General features: G+C 39.5%; 1 protein-coding gene across 1 annotated transcript in view; it reads left to right on the forward strand.

Annotated features, from left to right (window-relative positions):
• The window catches only part of LBR (lamin B receptor), a 25,256-nt gene extending 10,139 nt beyond the window's left edge, over nt 1–15,117 (forward strand). The window contains exons 6-14 of the mRNA XM_007454474.1: nt 1,033–1,229; nt 3,150–3,204; nt 5,889–6,080; nt 6,826–6,929; nt 7,839–7,964; nt 10,946–11,114; nt 13,864–13,944; nt 14,042–14,164; nt 14,898–15,117. Coding sequence (XP_007454536.1) covers nt 1,033–1,229; nt 3,150–3,204; nt 5,889–6,080; nt 6,826–6,929; nt 7,839–7,964; nt 10,946–11,114; nt 13,864–13,944; nt 14,042–14,164; nt 14,898–15,058 — 1,208 coding nt within the window. The 3' untranslated portion in view covers nt 15,059–15,117. The remainder of the gene's footprint in view (nt 1–1,032; nt 1,230–3,149; nt 3,205–5,888; nt 6,081–6,825; nt 6,930–7,838; nt 7,965–10,945; nt 11,115–13,863; nt 13,945–14,041; nt 14,165–14,897) is intronic.
• The last annotated feature ends 9,416 nt before the right edge of the window (nt 15,118–24,533 follow it).

A 24,533-nucleotide genomic window follows, 5' to 3' on the forward strand; every position in this document is an offset into this window, starting at 1 on the left:
GGCCTCTCACTGCTGTGCCCTCTCCCGTTGCGGAGCACAGGCTCTGGACGCACAGGCTCAGCGGCCATGGCTCACGGGCCCAGCCGCTCCGCGGCATGTGGGATCTTCCCGGACCGGGGCACGAACCCGTGTACCCTGCATCGGCAGGTGGACTCTCAACCACTGCACCACCAGGGAAGCCCTTTAGCAATCTTTTAATAGGTTTTGAGCAAAGAAGTGCAAAGAAGCGATGAAAGGAAGGTTGGTATGACTGTTGTATATAGGAAGGACGGTGAGCTATTCGTGACTGGGAAATCTGCTAATAATCAGATCTCAGTGACAGGGCCTGGCTTGGCAGTAGCACTGGGAATAAGCTGCGTGCATCCAGTGGGTTCATGGTGTCTACACTACCTGTTAGGTTGCTTTTGAGGGTCAAAGATCTGAAGCATTCAGAGGCTTGGAGTTATTAAGTGGGTGGAGCTGGTGAGGTCTTATGACTTAGTAAAAGAAAGTACTTCTTGGTTAAATGGTTCAAAATCCTGCATGGCTTAACTGCTTTGTATTTTGTAATTTATAACTCTTGGCTAACTGAATCTGTTAAAGGTGGTGTCCAGCATCGCTTAAAAGTCTGCGCACATGTAACGTGAATGTGATACTATTTTAATTGTTAGAAACTTAGGGGTATAAAGTTTTTTGTTCTTTAAAGATCAGACCGATAGTTTTTAGATGTTCCAGTCTTCAGTTTGCTGGAGTTTCAACATGTTTGCTCCCATAGTGATTGGGTTTTATATGTTTTAGAGCTTGGTTTCCGAGGTGGAATTTAGCTCTTCAGTGCTGGGCATTTGCTGTTTTACTACCTTCATGCCTGTGGTTGCTTTCCCACAGGATGTGACAGGTAGAGTTAAGACTTTCTAATGATGCATTAAAAGTTGGTTTCAAACAGCTAGCCAGACTTGAGTTTCGACCTTAGAGATTCAAGTGATTTTTGAAAAAAATAAAATAAAATAACCTGGATTGAAATTAGAGCCTTGAATGTTCACTAATTATTTGCAGGTGTTTTTCTCATCACGCTTGGCCTGCCTGCTTTCCTCTTCCTGTTGCTGTTGATGTGTAAACAGGAAGAGCCCAGTCTTCTGAATTTCCCGCCGCCTCTGCCAGCTTTGTATGATTTATGGGAAACCAGGGTATTTGGGGCCTACCTCCTCTGGTTTTTCCTTCAGGCTCTGTTCTACTTACTGCCAATTGGGAAGGTAAGGGTTTGTTGGTGGGGCGTATGGTATTATGAGATTTTCTTCCCCTCGCTCCCATGTTTATATAAAGACATTTATAGTAGTTTTAAGGTTAAAAGCTGTCCTTGGTCATAACTACCCAAACTTACTTAGTTTTAGTTTTAGTTTGTTAAGCGTTTACTCTTATATTCTGTAACACATACTTATTAAGCGAAACTTAAAGAATCTGATTGAGGGTTCTTGTGCATCTCTCCAAACCAAATAGAGAAGAATAAGCCATTTTTCAAAATAGCCTGACTAATGGTAGAGGTGGCTGGGAAGAAAAAAATTGCCTCTCACTATATGTCATTTCAGATGCAGAATTTTAAATTACCAGTTGATAAGCTACTGAGCTCAATGGAATTTAGTCCGTATCTTTTACTTTTTTTTTTTTTTTTAATATGATGAGTTTCTGATTTTCATCTCTTTCAGAAATTTGTTGTCTGGACCATTGAATGTTCTTTTCAGACTCATGCAGTGTCTTTAAAACTTGTCCTCATTGCTAAGTGTAGTTTTTTCTTCTTTCATTGGAATACTCTACTTGGATATATTTAAAAGAACATGAGATTCCCTAATCAATAAATAATTCATTTAAAGATCTTGTTCTTAGAGCTTTGCAAGTTTGCCAACTGTCTGTAAACCAAAAGATCAGTTTTATTAGGAGTGGCAAATGCCAGTGATAGGAGGATAGAGCTGCAGACTTGAAATACTTTGGAACCTCACCATAACATTGGCTCTAGAGAGGATTCTTGTGATGTGAACCTTCAGGTATTTTTGTGATAAGGCTCTAAGGTACAGAATCACAAATTCAGATAAACTCAGGTAAAGCTAGTTCAAACTAGGTAATATTTATTGAGAAAAGCAGTTTTGATGGTTAAAATATATATATATATATATATATATATATATATATATGTCTGTATCTATATCTATATACGTAGATAGCTATATATCTATTCTTTTTCCCACAGACTAAAACCCAACGCAGTAGTTGTTAGATACCTTTAATAGATAAAGATCATTTGAAATTAGCCTGTGGGGTTTTGCTAATCCTATAATCTCAGACAGATACTGCATTTCTCCTGGGTTCCCTTTCATAGCTAATGAAAGGGTAAAGTAGTTTGGCCCAAGACAAGTGATAGCATATTAGTATTTTACAATTCATAATGAATTGCACTGTTTCTGAATAGTTACTTTGGGGAGTAAAATGTAGCTGCCGTCGGGCAAGTGGACTTGTCTTAACTTGTCCTGTTGAAGTAGTGTGTTTCTTGAGGACCTTTTTCACGGGGATGCTGTGGGTGATCCCAATGAGGAGCTGAAATGGCCCAGTGGACATGCTCTCGGGCTCTTATTGGAGATAAAAGAATCACGTGAAAGGATTGAATAACTAAGTGAGCGTATATGTATAAATAGCAGAGCAAGTAAGTATATGAGCCTGTATCATCAAATAGCACATGGGCCTTGGGATTGGGTAAGTGGGGTTGAACCCGATTGAAAGGATGACACCAACGTGAGATAGTGGAGTTGTATTCTGCTTTGTAAGCAGCGGGGAGTCATTGAAGAGTTTCGAGCTAGAGATCGACTAGATGTACAGGTTTTTGAAAACACAGCTAGTCTTGTGGTGGGACATGGGATCATTGGGGGAGAGTGGCTCTTGCAATAGTCTCAGTACACGGAGAAGTCATTACTAGATTTGTATTTGAGATAAATTCCTGAAGGTGGAATTACTTTACCTAAGGGCGTGCCATGAAGATTTTTGAGACTTGTTACTAAAGTTTCCTACTAAAAGATGATCCTCCTTCTTGGGCATGTTGAAATTTAGGTGATTTTACAAGACATGTGTATCATGGTAAAGTGTTGTACTTTTTAAATTTTAAATTAAAAAAAAACTTTTCTTTTAAGGTTGTAGAAGGAACACCTCTTACTGATGGAAGAAGACTCAAGTACAGATTAAATGGTGATTTTTCTTTTTTTTTTTTTTTCAAGACTCAAATTGATGATAGCTCAAACTTTTGGGTGCTGTACTCTTTAAACTGTCAAAGCTGATTATGCCAGAGCAGGAAATGGTAAATTTCTCTCAGTAGTCAGAAGAGCATGCAAGTAAACTGCTCGCACCTGCAGCCGATATGTCAAAATTATGCCATGTTAAGTAACAAGCCACTCAGTCACTGTTTTCCACTCTCCAGTTTTATTTTCTTAATAGCATTTATCGCTCATTGAAGGAATTTTGACTACGTATCTTATCATCCTGAGTCATCCCCATGGCCTAAGTTCTGCACTGATGTGGGCTTCCTGGCCACTCCTGCCCTCCAGAGCTCTTGCTCTTTTGCTCCAGCCACTGGCCTCCGGGCCGTCTCTAGGCTACGTTCTCAGTGCTTTTGCCTGGAAAACTTTCCCCCAAAGTGTCGGCTGCTTCATCCCTGACGTGTCTCTGCTCAGAGGAGGCCTCAGATCCCTTTCTTTCCATTACCCTGCTTTATTTTCCTCTATGACAGGTCTTCCTGACATCAGTGTACTTGTCTTTTCACTGGGGTCTCCCCAGTAGAAGGTGGCTTGTGGGCAGGGACTTGGCTGTGTTCATTGTGGTACCCTTTGTGGTGCCAGCAAAGGGACTGGCCTGTAGGAGGCGCTTGTTGGTAGGAGCCCTGAGTGGATGGAGTGGAAGTCTCGATGAGCGTCTCAAGAAGTGGGCATTGTCCCTCCTGACATGGGCACCTCCTGGGGTAGGAGTGTGTGCTGAGTAAGAGGAACAGTCCACCTTTGGCACGTGAAGACTTTGATAAAGTACAGTTAACCTGCTTTTAAGAAATACGTGTATAGTGTAGTTATCCTTAAATGATTTTCCATTTTAACTAGATTGGGTAGACTGTTTTCCTTTTCTTGGGAATTATATTGTAAATTTTAATTCTTGGCCTGTTTTAATCCTATCACTTCTCACCTTTCGAACTGTGGATACTTTTTTCAGTGACTCATCTAGCATCCACTGTATCTGAAATCACTCGACTGGGCTCTAAAAGGGAAGCCAGAGGTATTTTAGATGACTGCCTCTTGTGCCAAGTGGGTAGGGCGTTGAACCTAGCGCCGCGCCTGACCCCTGGTAGATGCTTTGCACTGACTTGCTGCTACTGTCAGATACTTTGTTTACTTTTATCAGATTCCTTGCTGCTGGAACCAGGTTTAGCATCTCCAACACACCCTCTCTCCTGCGCCTTGCAGCCTCAGTGAGGCCAAGTCTGGGGAGGGGTGAGGTGTTCCCTTTGGGCCATCAGGTCTGTCGCTGTTCGTGTTTTGCGGGCTTCTCTCTAGGTACCCACTTACTTCTCGTCTAAGTGCTCTTCTTTTCTGTTTTTGCTTCCCTTTGAGGGCGTGGCTCCCTCGGAGGCTGAGAACAGTAGTACTGGGCTCAGAGCTGTCGGAGCAAGCAGGCAGTGGCTGAACTAGTTGCTTGATCCTTCCTTTGAAAATTTCCTGTTACTCTGGTTCTAGTATTACCAGATTTTACCATCATCAACTAAGGAGAGTCCTAAGGCATTTTGAATGATTTAATCCATGTAGGCTAGAGAGCAAGAAACTGCTTCATCTACCATTCTTTTTCTTTAATATTCATAAATTTTATGAGCATTAAATGAATGCTTTACAAAGTTAAAGAAAAAGTTTAAAAAGTTAGAAGTTACTCTTTGGAGTAAGCCTGACACTGTGGAAAATGTGGACTTATAATAAATTAGAGATGACCATTTGACTTTACAAAAGCTTTGGTTTTAGAATTCTTACAGAAATAACACCTACGTCTTTTCTGTGTTAGACTGTTTTTATCCAAATGTGATTTGACTGCTTACTCAGAGAACAGTTTTTGTAGGCACTCAGCTCCTGAAAGGAAAACTGTTTCTTGGGTCCAAAGAAAAAGCAGCCGGTACACTCAGCTTCTGTCTGTTGAGCCATAGCAGGGCTAGCTCGGAACAGGAGTTCCTCCTGTGGGGCCTCGTGGGTGCTTTTGACTTTGGAATGAACATCTATGGGCCTGGCAGTCCCTCCCTGACGTCCCCACTCGGCTGGTCCCCTCAGTCTCCTGCCTGGCCCTGGGGAACATTTGGGTTGTGGCCTCTTCTTTGAGGGCAGGGTCTTGAGGTCTTTGTTTGGGAGGTAGAGTACGACCAGGATCCTTTGAAACCCTTATTGATAAGTTATTTCGGGTAAAAATGTTTATAATTTATAACCACCAACATTGCCCTAAAGGCTTTAAACTGTGTGTTTGGCCCAGCTCTGTCAGTAATTAGCCATTTGACTTTGGCCTCAGGGGTTTGGATTATGTGAATTTTGAGGTTCTTTTCAGCTTTTTAATAGTGAATTTCTGTGCACTTCTTTTCAGCTCTCTCTTCATTAAAAGCAGATGACTGTTCACAATGAAAAATAATAACTTAAGTATGTGAGAATATTTCACAAACTGTGTGTGAGATACAGCATCTGTATTGAAGACTGCTAACCTCAGGGGCACTGCTCGTTCATATATTTGTGTGTGTGTAGCTTGAATAATGAAACTAAGATTTTACAAAATAATGTATTATTTTATAATGGTGTAAATCCAGTGTGAACCCTGGGTTAACATTTTTTGCCCTCCTCCCCCCGCCCCCTTTTTTTTTTAAGGATTCTACGCTTTTATCCTGACATCTGTACTCGTCGGAGCATCTTTCTTCTGGGATGTAGAGCTTTATTATGTGTACAGTCATTTCCTTCAGTGTGCACTTGCAGCCACCGTTTTTTCTGTGGTCTTGAGTGTTTATCTCTACGCCAGGGCTTTGAAAGCGCCCCGGGATGAACTGTCGCCGGCCAGCTCTGGTGAGCAGTGTTAGAACGTGGGTCCCACAAACGCCTCCCACAAATGTCTCTCCACACCCTCACCCCACTGGCCCCTCAGCATCTGTTTCTAGGCTTTCATAGAATTCTCTTCTAGCTTCAGTTTATGAGAGATGAAGAGAAATAGGAAAAAAAAAGAAAAGGTGAAAAAATTTAGAGAAAAATAAAAGGAAGAAAATCTGATTTTTTTTTCCCCTTGTGTTTTCCTATTTGTTTCTTCTTCCTTTTTTAGTCACTTGATGACAGTAAGACATTTTAACAACTTACAGCATTTTAGTAACATTAGTATTATAACAATTTAGGACAAATATTTTTTGTCCAAAATAGTAAACACCCTTTAAAAAAAAACAAACAACAAATAATAGAGATTACAGATTGGTTGATTCTAACCTAAAGTACTTAAACATTAAAAAAAATTAAGTGGCTTATTTTTAAAATGGTGAGTCTACATTTAAAAAAGCTCTAGTTCCCTCAAAATCTAGGAATCTGGCCCCATAGGCCCCATGCCTATAGCAGCATGGATGTTTCCAGATGGGGCCAGCATCCCCTGCCCCCTGTGTCCTCATGGCCCCTCTTGGCTCTCACCACCATGCCTTTCCTCTCTGGCTGTTTGCCAGGCTCCTGGAGGTGATTGAATTGTGACCCTGGACAGTGGACAGCAGTGCAATTTTAAAGCCTCATAATTGGGTTTGGAATACTGTTTGGATAAGGACTTTTCCCTTCATAGGAAATGCTGTCTATGATTTCTTCATTGGCCGTGAGTTAAATCCTCGGATTGGTACTTTTGATCTCAAATACTTCTGTGAATTGCGCCCCGGATTGATTGGATGGGTATGTCTTTTTTAAAAAATTTCAATTCAGTAGTACAAATTAGTCTTACATTTGGAAAGGATTGTAGACAATGTTAAAGTAAGCTGTGGGTGGTATGTTTTTAGGAATAATCACAGCATTGCATAAATCTGTCTGCTTAAAATATTTTCTTGCTGTAAATATAGTCCAGAGGGATAAGATGCCCTGTTACAGGTTATTAAACATTAAAAGAGTTTGTTTTATTTTGATTATATCAGTTTATGTTTATGTAGGAAAATAATAGTGTATGAATTAAGAAAGAATGTATTTTCCTCCCCTTTAAAAAAATGTATTTTGACTTAATATTAGACTTGTTCGAGTTGCAAAAATAAAGAGTTCCTTCATACCACTCTCGCCAATGTTAATTAACATCTGGCAGAACCATAGTATAGTTATCAAAAACAGCAATTAAAAAGAAGAAAAACCCACAAATTAACATTGTTACAGTAGTATTAAATTAAATCCCTAGACCTTATTTGAGTTTCACCAATGTTTCATGCTGTTGGCCTTTTCCTGTTCCAGAATCCTCTTCAGGGTCCGACAGTGCATTTATTTGTTATTTGGCCTTAGTCTCCTCTAGTCTGTAACAGTTGCTCGTCTTTTTTGTCTCTCATGACCTTGACGCTTTTGAAGATACTGGTCAGTTATTTTGTAAGAGTGTCCTTCAGTTTGGGTTAGTCCAGTGTTTTCTCATGATTGGAGTGAGTTATACGTCTTTGGCAAGAACACCACGGAATAAGTGTCCATCTCAGTGCATCTTATCAGGGGACTCCTGAGGTTGATTTGTCTTATTGATGGTGGCTTCTCGGTAAGGTGGTGTCTGCAGCTTTCTCAGCTGGGAAGTTACCACCTTTCTCTCTGTAGAAACTATACCTGCCCCTTTTATTTCAGGTGGTCATTAACCTGGTGATGCTTTTGGCTGAGATGAAGCTACAGCATCGCACCGTTCCGTCCTTAGCAATGATTTTGGTCAACAGTTTCCAGCTCTTGTATGTGGTGGATGCTCTCTGGAATGAGGTAATTAATTTTAAGAGCTTTGGAGTCAGATGGCGTTGAGTGTGGGTGATTGACCTGACCCCTCTGAGCCTCAGCTTCTTACACACAAAGTGAGGAGAATATAACCTGCCTGCAAGGCTTGTGAGGATTAAATGAGCTGTGGATCCATGTGACGCATTGAGCTGACACACAGTGAGCACTCACAGAGGGTAGGTGTCGAGAACTTTGGTGATAACTTCCGTGTATATCAGCTGCTCTGTCAGGTGCTAAATATTTAAGATCTGTGGATCTTGGCTTTGTGGGTGTGACCGATTCATATAAATAAAACCTTATTTATATGAATTAATGAACATTAATTTCTTAATGATTCTTTCAGATGAAAATGGATGCACAGATTATCATCGAGTTAAGATAGTGTTTTTTGGATTGTCAGGGAACGGGGAGATGTTTTATTGTTGGTGTTTCAGAATAAAAGAGTAGCTCTAATTAGATGGATATAAAACCAGAAATCATGATACATTGAGGAAACCAGTTTAAATAAAGCTAATTTCCTAACACGTGGCTTTTCTCATACGTTGGTACATCATCAGTTTTTTCTGCTACTTGAAGACTGGTAAATGTCTGCTAATCTCGGTCTCACCTAACTATATTCCTCTTGAAAATAATTTCTTCCTTGGGTCTATTTTACAACTGTTTTATCATTTACTGTTATCTTTGTCATCATCTCCAAATTCCAAGTTGAGTTTTCTTTCAGTTTGAAAAACGAAATTGGCAGCCCTATGTCCTAATGTTACAAAATAAATTTTCTTGGCAGTCTGTTGACATTTTGAGAGAAGGTCCATCTCCTTCAAGGTGTTTTTTAAAAGCTCTCTTATTTGGTCATATTTAGTCAAAGTGACTTTGAAAGCTTGATATTGATTAGTCGATAACCTTCCTTTTCTTTGGGAGGAGATTAGGACCTCTTTGAGGTGAACAGACCTCGAGTGCAAGTAGCCACATTTGGATTCTTGTTGAGCTCCTGCCACTGAACACAGACCTGGGCCCAGCCTTAGAAGCTGCAGAGATTGTGGGAGCATCTGATACAGAGTCCTTTGAAAATTCCAAGTCTACTCAAAATTAAACATGCTTTTGAAATTTAAAAAAAAAAACCCAATTCTTGTAAATGCACTTAGTCTTGCCAGTTGTAGGTCTTTCTTTGATTATGTAATAAAGGGCTCCTAAGAAGATGGTAGGTTACATTTTACAAGTCAGACGATATTTCCTCTGTTGCTTTATCAGCTCAGAGATTTTTTTTTTTAACTTCCTGTCTGGAAGCTTTTCAGTGGTGAGTAATTCTTCATTCTCGTTTTCTGTCGTGTCATGGTAGTCACTTTTGAAGTGACTTAGAAATTCATATTTTCTAGAGATTTAAACAAACATTGATTTCTGTTAATTAACAGAAAATGTTGGTATTGAAAGGCAAAACTGTTAAGGCAGTTTTTCACCAGGGGTAGTGGATTAAAGTTGGGAAGTTATTTTTTAAAATATGTTATCAGTATCTCAGCCAGATTATAGTAGGCTTCTTGAAGAAAGGACTCGATTTTACGATTTTCTTTAGTATCTGGCACACTTTCGGGCAATTAGTAGATGCTTAATAATTTTCTTATTAGATTGGGTGATAGAAATTCTTCTACGTGTTGATGTGCCACACCTTAGAAAATGGAGAATACGAGCTTAAATATAAATGACCCTTCCTGTGAGCCTCCGCTGGCTGTCCGGCAAATCCCCTGAGGCCCCAGGAACTGGGTAGGGCTGAGGGTTCTGCCCCTGCTGGCGCCAGCTGCTTATACCTTGTCCCTCACTCACTGCCCACTCCTGTGTGCCCTGTCGTCATCACTGGTCTGCTCTTGTACCTGCTCCCGTGTGCGTAAGAATAGGCGCTCTTCACTAGAGGGTGAACCAAAGGGCCTGGAGTTGTTGCATCCATTTTTCTGTTCCATGGTCCTTTTGCTTGCTTTCTGGGAAAAAAATGCGTTTTGGAGATTATCACGCTTTTTCTTTAACCTAGAATATTGATTTTTTTAAAATTTTAATTTTATTGGAGTGTAGTTGATATACAATGTTGTGTTAGTTTCAGGTGTGCCGCAGAGTGATTCAGCTATACATATATTCATTCTTTTTTAGGATCTTTTTGCATATAGGTGATGTTCCCTGTGCTATACAGTAGGTCCGTGTTGGTTTGATTCTTCAGCAGAGCTTACTTAGACTTGCTAATTTTTCTAGTCATCAGGGAGTACTGGTGTCAGAGGCAGATTGGAGATGCCCTTGGGCAGGGCCGTCTCCACTTCCAGAGCCGGGCCGGCAGGTTCTGGTCCAGGGGGATCTGGCTGCTGGCTTGCGCTGACCACATCCACAAGAGAGTGCGTTCAGGTCCTGATTTACCCTGAGCAGCGAGGCAGGCATTTTCCCATGTTGCCGGGTAGTGTGGAAAAGCTACATGAAAAGCCAGATTGCTGTCGGAAGTTAGGTTGGTGCATGTGTGCTGGGTGCAGGGGTGGCAGGTGGAAACCCGTGCTCCCCGCCTTCCGTCTTCTAGTCTAGTGGCGAGAGTCGCTTATTTACAGGACAGTCACATGGTCGCTCCAGGCTTCAGCAGGTGGTGGGTGGTGGCGTCTGAGAAGTGCCTTGTCTAGGGGGAGGGTTGAGGAAAGCAGTACGGGCGAGGCTTCAGCTGAAGTTGGAACGGGGTGTTCCAGGCAGAGGCATGGAGGCACAAGGGGCGTTGGCAGCTCTGTTGTTTCAGGATCGTGGAGGGAGAGGGTAGAGCGACAGGAGAACAGAATGATACACGTGCCAAGGGAACCAGATCCCCACTCCCACTTTAAAACGGTGTTGGTTGGTGTACTTTCCCTTAGCCCTTTATAAATTTGACTGTAAACTAGAACTTTATTTGAATACTTTAAACATAGAAGCTTTTGTCCCCCAAAGTTTAAAAAAAATTTTCCCCCTCCATACCCTTATAGGAAGCACTGTTGACAACCATGGACATTATCCATGATGGATTTGGATTCATGCTGGCTTTTGGAGATTTAGTGTGGGTTCCATTTATCTACAGCTTCCAAGCCTTTTATTTAGTCAGTCATCCAAATGAACTGTCTTGGCCAATGGCTTCTCTAATCATTGCTCTGAAACGTGAGTATTAACTTCAGTCTCTATGTATTAAATATTGTGTGTGCTGAGTCTGTTGTGCTGTGGATCTACATGTTTATAGTGTGCCCTTTTATTTATTTTTTATTTTTTTTCAAGTCTGAATGGCTCTTTTTATTATAATAAATGGATAAATAACCACTTAGTCCCAACAACCCAATTAAGTACTAAGTAACCAAGTTCATGTTTATAAAAGGGACAAATATGGCAGGGTTATGTACAAGAAAATGCTGTTACACACTGGGAACAGCTATCTAGCAATAGGACACAACTACAGATCTTATCAGAATGAGGTGACTGAGAAAAACAAGGTTAATGGGAGGGAAGAACAGAAGACACAGACATAATAATATATCATCTTAGGTAGCAGAAGCCATCTGGAGAATGGGGCTCGATGCTAGCTTTGACACTAGCTGTGTATTCTTGTACCGGTTACTTGTTTTCTCTGATCCTTGAGCTCTTTTGGGAAATCAGGATTGAATTTTAGTCTTTCCTGGACCTTTTTTTTTTAACATCTTTATTGGAGCATAATTGCTTTACAATGTTGTGTTAGTTTCTGCTGTATAACAAAGTGAATCAGCTATACCTATACATATATCCCCACATGCCCTCCCTCTTGCATCTCCCTCCCACCCTCCCTATCCCACCCCTCTAGGTGGTCACAAAGCACCGAGCTGATCTCCCTGTGCTATGCGGCTGCTTCCCACCAGCTGTCTGTTTTACATTTTGTAGTGTATATATGTCCATGCCACTCTCTCACTTTGTCCCAGCTTACCCTTCCCCCTCCCCGTGTCCTCGAGTCCATTCTCTCTGTCTGCGTCTTTATTCCTGCCCTGCCCCTAGGTTCATCAGAACCATCTTTTTTTGTAGATTATACATATGTGTTAGCATACGGTATTTGTTTTTCTCTTTCTGACTTACTTCACTCTGTATGACAGACTCTAGGTCCATCCACCTCACTACAAATAGTTCATTTTCGTTTCTTTTTATGGCTGAGTAATATTCCATTTTGTATATGTGCCACATCTTCTTTATCCATTCGTCTGTTGATGGATGCTTAGGTTGCTTCCATGTCCTGGCTATTGTAAATAGAGCTGCAGTGAACATTGTGGTACGTGACTCTTTTTGAATTATGGTTTTCTCAGGGTATATGCCCAGTGGTGGGATTGCTGGGTCATACGGTAGTTCTATTTTTAGTTTTTTAAGTTACCTCCATACTGTTCTCCATAGTGGCTGTATCAACTTACATTCCCACCAACAGTGCAAGAGGGTTTCCTTTTCTCCACACCCTCTCCAGCATTTATTGTTTGTAGATTTTTTGATGATGGCCATTCTGACTGGTGTGAGGTGATACCTCATTGTAGTTTTGATTTGCATTTCTCTAATGATTAGTGATTAGCCTGCCCTTTTAAATGGCCATGACTGGCTCAGGTTTGAAGTAATCTGTGATGGATGAGTTGAGTAATAAAAAGATTCTTGCATCTTACAAAGAGAATGGATGTTTCTTTCTTGGGTTCTCAGTGGTTCTTTAAACATAATTTTAAACTTTGGTTTTAAAATTTATTAAATTTAGTTTAAAATAATAAGTTCATTTAAAATTTTATTGTCTTAGTAATGATTCACTTTTTCTGTTGAGTGCCTGCCTTTTCTGGTAGCACCTTAAAAAGTAGGGAGATTGGTCTTGCCTTCCTAGAGCTTGCATTCTAGCGGGAGAAATAAGACACTCAGACACTGCATTGAGTAGTAGGAAGAGTCTAGAGGAGGGACTTACAGACCGAATATGATGGGAGTTGAAGGTAGAGAGTGCGTCTCTCTGGGGGAACATCAGTGTAAACCTATTGGAGGATATGGTGCAGTGGGGAAAAGTGGGATGGGGAGGTAGATAACATCGGACAGAGGGAACCACTTGGCCAGGGTGGATGCTGGGGAAGAGCGAGGAGAACACTTTGGCCGGGTGCTCGTGCGTTAGCTTCAGGTTGGCTTTTCTTTCCTTTCACTGTTGGTTAAACACCTCCGCCAGAGGGAGGGCAGGGAAAATTAGCACTGGACTTCAAATACTTGCTAGTTTTGCTACACTAATCAGTGTTTATGTTAGAAGAAGAAATTCAAGCTATTGGTTGAAATTAAGGTTTAGTTTCTTCATTGGTTTGGTTAAACGTGCCTGTGTGTTATTCAAGACAGGATATGTATATTTTACAGTGAAGCTAAAAATAGGGAGTAGAGTTATTTCTTACTACTTTATTGAGGACTGATAATAAATAGTGATATGTCAGGGCCTCTTAATTTTGACATTTCGGAATTTGAAATAAAGCCACCAACTTGGAGGCTTACAGTGGGACTCGGCATATATTTATGTGCGGGTTGTTCTGGTGCAGATTCTGAGCTATAGTTTTATTAATAAAGCATTCATGTTGTGGCCAGTAGGTATCATAACTAACGGATGAACTCCAGTATTGATTTTATTGTAATGTGGGCTGCATTAGGTTTTATTCATGGATGTAACTATATTTGTTAGTTTTGTCTTCAAGGTAGATGATGAAAGCTGTACGATAGTGAGATATCAGGATCATATCTTCTTTTGACCTTCTAAGATTGAGAGGTTAAGAAATCAAACTATTCTGTACTTTGCAACTTTCCTTGGAGCACAGGAATAATTTCTAAATGAAATTACAGATGCTTTTAAATAAAGATTAAAGCTAAATTGTTAACAAATGAAATTTTTAAAAAATTACAGTGTGTGGATTTGTAATCTTCCGATGTGCAAATTCTCAGAAAAATGCATTCCGGAAAAATCCCACTGATCCAAAGCTTGCACGTAAGTATTGGTTTATATTTATAGTATTTATACCACATAAAGATTTTATGTCTGTCTGTCTAGAGATCATTAAAAATGTATTTTTATTTTTGTATAGATTTAAAGACCATTCATACTTCAACAGGAAAAAATCTTCTCGTTTCTGGATGGTGGGGTTTTGTTCGCCATCCCAATTACTTGGGTGATCTCATCATGGCCCTGGCATGGTCCCTCCCATGTGGTAAGCATTGAAGAAGAGAACTGATCTGACTCTTTCTCCGGCCACCACAGGATGTGTGTGTGTGCTCGTTGGGTCTGGGTGTCGCCTGTTGGAGGTTTGGGTTGCCCGTTCCCCATCTGGGTGCTGCGCTTGTGTATCCAGCATCTCACTCATCCAGTGTCTGAGGGGAATTAGGAATTCACAGAGCCTGAAGTTTTACTCTAAACTTCTGCAAGCAAAATTTTAAGTTTTAAGCTGTGCCTGGTAGCTTTTTTTCTAAGAAGAATATGTAGAAATTAACTTTCTATTCGTGACTCAGTGTACGTAGATTCTGAAAAACTTCGGTTCTTAAGAAGAAAAGGCACACTCTGTTTCGTTTGTGTTAGTGTCAGCCCATACCCTGCAGTGCTGTCTGCCCTGCCCACCCTGCCCCTCACGGGTGGCCTGCCGTCCTCTTCCTGAGCACCGGCTGGGAGGAAACGGGGAGATTTGCTTTAAATACAGAGGTTCTGATTTTGAAGGATTGTTAGGGTGGATTAATCACTGTTCTCTGAATAGCTTTTAATTCAAATACTACCTCCTGCCACACACTAGTGGGATTTTCTGAACCGGTTTAGTTGTTTCTCCCATTGGAGAAAATGAAGTAACGGGATGGTCCATTTTTAGACGATTTGGGGACCAGCAGGAAACCATACTGTGTAGTTGTGTAGTGATAATAAAAATACCTACTGCTATTTACTGTTGCTGTCCCCAGGTTTCAATCACATTCTTCCTTATTTCTACGTGATTTATTTCACCATCTTGCTGGTGCACCGGGAGGCTCGCGATGAACGCCACTGTAGGAAGAGGTACGGCCTGGCGTGGGAGAGGTACTGCCAGCGCGTCCCGTACCGCATATTCCCATACATCTACTGATTCTGGTCTAGGCGCCGTCTAAACGCTCCTGCAGTTTTGGCTTCCATTGGCAAAAAAAAGGAAAAAAAACCCAAAATGAACCTTACGTTGCACTGACAGGATCTTTGTGTTTCTCTTTCTTTTTGGGGCAGGACTATAGAGCCAAGTAGTAAGTCTTTTAATGTAGCCGTGTTCATTTTTATTAAGTCATAACAATTAACATAAGGAAAATATAAATAAAGATGTTAGAATTTGCATCCTAATAGGAAATTTTCAATCCTTAAAAATCTGAAAACAGAAAATTGTCTTACAAATGCACTGAATACTGTTGATGTTTGGGGTTTTTGATTACCTTTCAAAGTGTGATTCCTTTGTCCAGTTGGTTTTTCTTAAATGAAAACAGTTACATTTTAAAGTACATTTATGTTTTATTGCATTAAGAGAATAGAATTTGTTTCCCTTTAAATTAAATCATTTACTAGCTATGTGATTTGAAAGTAAAAACTGGTCCTCTCTGTTCAGTGCTGTATGGGGAGGGGGATGATTGATAGTGGACACTGTTTAATGAAGACCATTAGTAGTGGTTTGCTTAACCTCAACTTGTAAAACTGCGTTTGAAACTGTAAATACATAGCTTTTATGTAATATATGGCGACTTCAGATTTTTCTGTATAGTATTTTGAATGTGAAATAATTTTCGGGACTAAGTATCTTTTTAACAAACATTTGCAGTATTTTAAATTAAGTTTTGTAAAGTACTACATGCAAATTAAACATTTTGAAAGAAGTGGAACTCATTTAATATTGTATGAAAGATGCTATTAAGAGCAGGAAGGGTATTTTTCCTAATCCAAAGTTTGTGAATTTGGCTTTGCTACCTCAACCGCAGGTGTTTGTTTGCCTTTATAAACTGTTGGAAATAGAAAAATAGAATAAATATATATTTTTGGAATAACATCACTATTTAAACATTTTTACACAGAGTGGTGTTTGAAAATTTGCCATTTCTGAAAGGCTAATATTTTTATATGTTTTTGACTTTTTAAATTAAACTGTGTTTTTGCTACTGTTAGTTCAGGCAGTTTATACTGTATTTTGCATAGCCTTTATATTTACAAAACTCTACTCCCTGTAAAGGAGTGTTGTATTCATCTTTAGAAATCTATTTATCTAAATACAATTCAAGGGAATAGTTTAAAATCATTTCTTTTAGTTTACTAGCTGTGCATAAGGTAGCTTTAGCCATTAGATTCTACTTCCGTTGATACAGTCTCATTATTAGTTGTCCTCTAATGGAACAGTAGCAAATTCACTAAGGTTTCGTATTCAGAGTTAAATTGTTCTCCACAATCTTAAACATAGGGGAATCTAATAAATATAGTGTATATGTTTGGGTTTTTAATTATACATTTTTACATATGAGCCATTTAGCTACGCAGTGTTTGTTCTACGCTGCAGTTCGAAGTGTATATAACTGAACTTACGTTAATGTGATCATGAAGAACAACATTCCGCATCCTCTAGTCTTTAAACATCGTTTTGGTGAAATTTTCAGTGTTTTATTAGGACTGATGTATGCAAGCAGTTTTTTAATGCTTCTCTCCTGGCATCAAAAAAATGGCGTCGCAGCCTACCCTATACTAGAGTCACCAGTGAAGCTTTAGGGGAGGAAGAGGGACCTTTAATTCTTTCCTTGGTAAAATGAGAAAAGAGCTGCTTCCAGCCCAGTGCTGCAGTTTCTGGATATCATCAGCTACAGTTTGTTTTTAATTTTGTTTTTGACACATATGTTTATTTGACAAGTTTTATAATGAAGTTTTAAGTTGGAAATAAAGTTGAAAATAAGATGTTGCTTTGATCACTTTGGAGTCTCTTGTTTTTTTTTTTTGGCCTGTAACTCTGGGATCATTGGAACCAAAACAGGAGCCCTTAGATTACCACCACTCCCCACCCAACCCCTGTTTTCTTCTAGGATCCTTTGGGACCCTCCTGGACCACAAGGAATCCAAAAGGCAAACTGGGACCCCTGGCAAACTGCTGTTTGCATTGAGGCTCTCAGAAGTTGCAGCTTGAAAGGGGTTAGTGGAGGGTCCCAACTCCCAGACAGTGGTCATGGATTTAGTATTTGCTCTTTGAGAAAACAGAGGAATGATCAAAAGTATCGTAGACTGACTTATTAATACTTTCAAATGATTTTGTATTACTCACAAAAGCACCTAAGTGCATGTGAAAGATAGATAGTACATGTGTGTGAGAGAGGCATTTGTGTGTCAGTGAAATGAGATGAGACACTTTCATGTCTTCATCTCTCTTCCCAGTGTGACATGGCTTTGCAGAACGTGGGTGTTTCGAATATGCACCAGCACCAAGTAGGCTAAAAATATCACATGTGATTCTTATTTTGGTCTTATTTTTGTACTCCTCTTTTTGAGGAAAAGGCTTTGCTTATTGGTGGTTTCCATAACTCATGGAATGTTTTGTTTTAGCAGATTGTGGATAATTCCGAAAACTATTTTAACAAATGAATTGGACCAAATAATAAGATCCCGCCTTGTATCTTTTGTTAAAAATCCTATGTTTTATCATTTTCTTATTCCTAAATGACAGGGGCAAGGTCTTTATAATTCTTTTCTATAGTGCTGTGTGTAATTAGATTCTCAGTGTATGTGTTTTTGATTGATAATATGACTTTCAGCTAGTACAATTTCCTAGACACCAAAGTAAGTAGACGTTAATATTTTGTTCATGGCTGTTACAGAGTCGTCTAGTTCTGGGTGCGAGCCCCACCCTCCCTACCCGTGGGATTTGTTTTCTGCCAGTGGACCCACTGCTGAGGTAATGTGACAATGAACATGGCTTTGAATCCTAGCCCTGCTTCCTCCTGGCCATGTGAGCTTGGGCCAGTCACTTAATCTCTCTGAGCAGCAGTTTCTTCATGTATTAAATTTTGTTGATATACCACATAGTACATAGGTGGCCTGAAGATAATAATGTAGGAATTTTTATGATTACTCAACATAATTGGTGCTCAAGAATAAAAATCTACCTACAGAAACACATTCTGACATTTATCCAATTTTCTGAATTCTCAGCATTGAATTCTCAGGGTTGGTTTTTCAGTGAAAAGACAAGGTCTGGTGAGGTCAGAACAAGACCATTTCTGTAAGGGAAGAAGAGCCTCTTTTGTCTCAGAAGTGTGCAGTCAGGCCCTTCACCCTCTTTGAACTTAGTGTCCTGATCTATAAAATGAGGATACTTTTTGAGGATTAAATAATACAGATAAAGAGCTTAGCACAGTATCTGGCACACGGGAGATACTCAGTAAACGTTGGCTAATAAGCAACAGTGCCATCATTATCAATCAGATAGATTGTGATCTTCTGGAGGGCAGGAGCCTTATTTTGTTCATCTCTGTATTTGCACCACCTAGCACAGCACTGGACACACACACGCACACACAGGTATAAGACATGATACATGTATTTATTGCAAAATGATCACCACACTAAGTCTAGGTAACATTCATCACCATATATAATTTTTTTCTTGTGATGAGAACTTTTAATATTTACTCTCTTAGCAATTTTCAAATATGCAATACAGTATCATTAACTATTGTCTCCATGCTGTACATTACATTGCAGGTCTTAATTTATTTTATGACTGGAAGTTTGTACTTTTTTGACCACTTTTAGCCATTTCACTCACCTCCCTACCCCAGCCTCTGGCAACCACCAGTCTGTTCTCTGTATCTATGAATTTGTTTTTGTTTTTGTTTTTGTTTTCTGGATTCCACATATAAGTGAGATCATAAGGTATTTGTCCTTCTCTGTATGACTTATTTCACTTAGCATAATGCCCTCAAGGTCCATCCATGTTGTTGCAAATGGCAAGATTTCCTTATTTTTTATGGGTGAATAGTATTTATTCCATTGTATATTAGAGAGTAGATCCCAAGAATTCTCATCACAGGTAAAAAACATTTTTCTTTTTGTATCTATGGGTGTTAACTAAACTTTTTGTGGTAATCATTTCACAATATATCTAAGTCAAAAAGTCTGAGAAAACCGTAATTCAAAAAGAGTCATGTACCAAAATGTTCATTGCGGCTCTATTTACAATAGCCAAGACATGGAAGCAACCTAAGTGTCCATCGACAGATGAATGGATAAAGATGTGCACATATATACAATGGAATATTAGCCACAAAAAGAAACGAAATTGAGGTATTTGTAGTGAGGTGGATGGACCTAGAGTCTCATACAGAGTGAAGTAAGTCAGAGAAAAACAAATACTGTATGCTAACACATATATATGGAATCTTAAAAAAAAAAAAAAATGGTCATGAAGAACCTAGGGGCAAGACGGGAATAAACATGCAGACCTACTAGAGAATGGACTTGAGGATATGGGCAGGGGGAAGGGTAAGCTGGGACAAAGTGAGAGAGTGGCATGGACATGTATACACTACCAAACATAAAATAGATAGCTAGTGGGAAGCAGCCGCATAGCACAGGGAGATCAGCTCGGTGCTTTGTGACCACCTAGAGGGGTGGGATAGGGAGGGTGGGAGGGAGGGAGATGCAAGAGGGAAGAGATATGGGGACATGTATAACTGATTCACTTTCTTATAAAGCAGAAACTAACACACCATTGTAGAGCAATTATACTCCAATAAAGATGTTGTTAAAAAAAAAAGTCAAATCATTGTGCTGTATACTTTAAACTTATACAGTGCTGTATGTCAATTATATCTCAGTAAAACTAGAAAAAATATTCCATTCTATGCATATATACCACACTTTCTTTATCCATTTATCCATCAGTGGACACTCAGGTTGTTTCTATATCTTAGCTACTGTAATTAATGCTGCTATAAACAGGGGAATGCAGATATCTCTTAAACATAGGGTTTTTGTTTCCTTTAGGTATATTCCCAGAAGTGGAATTGCCGGATCACATGGTAGTTTTATTTTTAATTTTTTGAGGAACCTCCACATTGTTTTCCATAGTAGCTGCACCAAATTGTATGCATTTAAATAAATGTTTAAGATCAACATAAGCTACAGAAGTTTTAAAAGATCCAAATAAATATTCATGATTGAAAGTCTCAGTATTGCTAAGATATCAGTTCTCCAAAAATCAAGACAACTTTAAGGAAAAAGAGAAAAGTTGGAAGACTTTATACTACCAGATATTAAGAATTACTATAAGCTACAGTAATTAAAAGAGTTTGGTGCTGGCACAAAGACAGGCAAATAAATCAATGGAACAAAATTGAGACTCAAGAAATGGGCCCAGGCATATAAAATTACTTGATCTGTGCAAAGATCAAGTAGGGTGAGGATGACCATTTCAATAAAAAGGAAAGGGTGCCAAGTCAATACTTGGATACTCATATGGAAAAAATGACTTTTGACCCCACCTCATTACACACAAACTCAATTCTATGTGGATCATAAGCCTAAATGTGAAAGGTAAAGCAATATAGCTTCTAGAAGATAACAGGAGAATACTTTCATGACCCTGAGATAGGCAAATATTGCTCAAAAAGGACACTCAAAAATACTAACCCCCAAAGAAAAGATGGATATACTGGATTTTATTAAAACAGAGAAAAAGACATCATAAAGTAAAAAGGAAAGCCACATACTGGCAGAAGAAACTTCTGATACATATATCCATATATATATCTGACAAAAGACTTATGTCCGGAATATATAAAGAACTTCTGTAAATCAATAACAAAAAGCCCAATTAAAACGTGGGCAAAAGACTCAAACAGGAATTTCACAAGAGAGGATATTCACATGTCAATAAGCATATTAAATGGTGTTCAACTTCATTAGTCACCAAGGAAATGCAAATTAATACCATGAAGAGATATCAATACATACCCAGCAGAATGACAGAAGATAAACAATACCAAATGTTGGCAAGGATGTGGACTAATCTTACACATTACTGATAGGTCTGTAGATTGGTACAATCACTTGCAAAAATGATTTGGTAGTATCTACACTTAAGCTAAATATATGACCTTCAATTTAATTCCCAGGTATGTATTCAAGAGAAATGAGTATTTATGTCCATCAAAAGACATATACAGGGCTTCCCTGGTGGCGCAGTGGTTGAGAGTCCACCTGCCGATGCAGGGGACATGGGTTCGTGCCCCGGTCTGGGAAGATCCCACATGCCACGGGGCGGCTGGGCCCGTGAGCCACAACTACTGAGCCTGCGCGTCCGGAGCCTGTGCTCCGCAACGGGAGAGGCCACAACAGTGAGAGGCCCGCGGACCGCCAAAAAAAAAAAAAAAAAAAAAAAGACATATACAGGGCTTCCCTGGTGGCGCAGTGGTTGAGAGTCCCCCTGCCGATGCAGGGGACATGGGTTCGTGCCCCGGTCTGGGAAGATCCCACATGCCACGGGGCGGCTGGGCCCGTGAGCCACAACTACTGAGCCTGCGCGTCCGGAGCCTGTGCTCCGCAACGGGAGAGGCCACAACAGTGAGAGGCCCGCGGACCGCCAAAAAAAAAAAAAAAAAAAAAAAAAAAAAGACATATACAATAATGTTAAAGCACATTTAATCATAACAGTTCTAAACAGAAAACAACCCTAATGTCCATCAGTCAGAGTACAGATAAGTTGTGGAACATTAACACAGTAGAATACTACAGTGATGAAAAAGAGTAATTACTATATGCAAAATAAGGATGAACCTCACAGATGTAATGCTGAGCAAAAGAAACTAGACACAAAAGAGTACATGCCGCATGATCCCTTTTATAGAAAGTTCAAGATAGGAAAAGTAATTGATGATGATAAAAGCCGGAATAGTGATTACCTTTGAGGAGGGCATTAACTAGGACGGGATGTGAGGGAGCCTTCTGAGGTGGTGACTGACAGTAGTCTCATAGCTTGATCTGAGTAGCTGAGTGGAATACTTAAGATTTGTGACCTTTACTCTGTATATGTTACACCTCAGTGAAAACAAGCAAAAAGAAACTAGTAAAAGAGCAATAAACCCGAAGAAAGCAGAAGGAACTAAAAAGATAAACAGAGGTTAAAGACGGGAAAGCAAACGAACAAAACACCCTTAGAGTTAATTAATAAAGGCAAAATTTGGTTTATTTGAAAAAGTAAATGAAATAGACAAACTTGGCCAGTTTAAATTAGGAAAAAAAAAAGAGAGAGATGAGGAAAAGGATGTATAATAAAGAATTTGGCTAGCCTATGTCCCTGGTTCCTGGAAGGTGACCTCTAAACCCTTGGAATTTGTTATTCATGGTGGGCTCCTGGGACTACCCCTGAAGGTTTATGCTAATGAGGTGGTTATTGGTGGTTATTGGTTATTGGTGGTCCCTGGATAGTTAATGCTAATGAGATGACTCAGGGTGGGGGTTGGCTATGCCTGAAAGAGCCACTGTAATATTAGAGGTTTGTGACATTGAGCCAAATGATAGCAGTCCAACCTCTGGGGATGAGAGAAGACTGAAGATTGGATTCAGCCATGTGAGCAGTGATTCAATCAAACATGGCTACATAATGAAACCCCAATCGAAGACTGAACACTGAACAACCCAGGTGAGCTTCCTGGGTTGGCAATACTCCATACACACCTAGCTACACCTCGATACCAGGAGGGTAACACATCCCTGAAGATGTGGAAGCTTTGTATTTGGAACCCTCCCAGTCCTAGATTCTGCCCTATGTGTCTCTTCCTTTGGCTGGTTCTGATTTGTGTCCTTTTGCTATAATAAAACTGTAATTGTGACACTTTCCTGAAGCTCTATGAGTCTTTCTAACAAATTATTAAGCCTAAGGGTGGTTTTTCTTTTGGTGTGAGGAGTCTTGGGCAGAATTAGTCTTAGACAACTGTGCCCTTAACCTCGTTTGGCTTACCCCAGGTAGAGGACAAAGAGTAATTTGGAGGGCATTAAAACTCCTATTCACAAGGGAACCCCCCCTACACTGTTGCTGGGAATGTAATTCGGTGCAGTCACTATGGAGAACAGTACGGAGGTTTCTTAAAAAGCTAAAAATAGAGCTACTATATGATCCAGCAATCCCACTCCTGGGCATATATCTGGAGAAAACTATAATTAGAAAAGATACATGCACCCCAATGTTCATAGCAGCACTATTTACAATAGCCAAGACATGGAAGCAACCTAAATGTCCATCAACAGAGGAATGGATAAAGAAGATGTGGTACATATATACAATGGAATATTACACAGCCATAAAAAATGAATGGAATAATGCCATTTGCAGCAACATGGATGGACCTAGAGATTATCATACTAAGTGAAGTCAGACAGAGAAAGACAAATATTGCAATGATATCACGTATATGTGGAATCTAAAAAAAATGATACAAATGAATGTATTTACAAAACAGAAACAGACTCACAGACTTAGAAAGCAAATTTATGGTTACCAAAGGGGAAAGGTGGGGGGTGGGATAAATTAGGAGGTTGGGATTAACATATATACACTACTGTATATAAAATAAATAATCGACAAGGACCTACTGTATACCACAGGGAACTCTACTCAATACTCTGTAATAACCTATATGGGAAAAGAATCTGAAAAAGAATAGATATATGTATATGTATAACTAAATCACTTTGCTGTACACCTGACACTAACACATTGTAAATCATCGATATTCCAATACAAAATAAAAATTTTAAAAATCCTATTCACAATAGCAACAATTATAAACCACTTAGGAAAACAATCTAACAAGAATTTTCTAAGACCAATGTGACGAAAACAAAACTCACTAAAGAATACAAATGACCTAAGTAAATGGAAAGAGAAACCATGTTTCTATTTGGGTTGGCCAAAAAGTTCCTTTGTTTTTTTAAGTAAAAATAAAAGACATATTTTTCATTTTTATCAAGAACTTTATTGAACAGCGTATTCACCCTTTTGTTCCACTACCTTCTGCCATCTTTCAGGCAACTTCATAATTCCATCTTCCCAAAACTTTTTATCTTTTTGAGCAAAGAACTGTTCCAGGTGCCTTTTATAGTCTTCCAGGGAATTGAAATTATTTCCATTAAGAGAATTTGTAAAGACCGAAATAAATGGAAATCCCAAGGTGCAATGTCTGGTGAATAGGGAGGATGAATCAGAACTTCCCAACCAAGCTCTAACAGTTTTTGCCTGGTCATCAAACAAACATGCGGTCTTGCATTATCCTGTTGGAAGACTATGCGTTTTCTGTTGACTAATTCTGGACGCTTTTTGCCAAGTGTTGCTTTCAGTTGGTCTCATTGGGAGCAGTGCTTGTTGGAATGAATCGTTTGGTTTTCCGGAAGGAGCTCGTAATAGAGGACTCCTTTCCAATCCCAGCATATACACATCACCACCTTCTTTGGACGAAGACCGGCCTTTGGTGTGGTTGATGGTGTTCATTTCGCTTGCCCTACGATCTCTTCTGTTCCACATTATTGTACAGTATCCACTTTTTATAGCCCATCAC

Source organism: Lipotes vexillifer, unplaced genomic scaffold (genome assembly GCF_000442215.2).
Source record: "Lipotes vexillifer unplaced genomic scaffold, Lipotes_vexillifer_v1.1 scaffold634, whole genome shotgun sequence".
NCBI classification, from domain to species: Eukaryota; Metazoa; Chordata; class Mammalia; order Artiodactyla; family Lipotidae; genus Lipotes; species Lipotes vexillifer.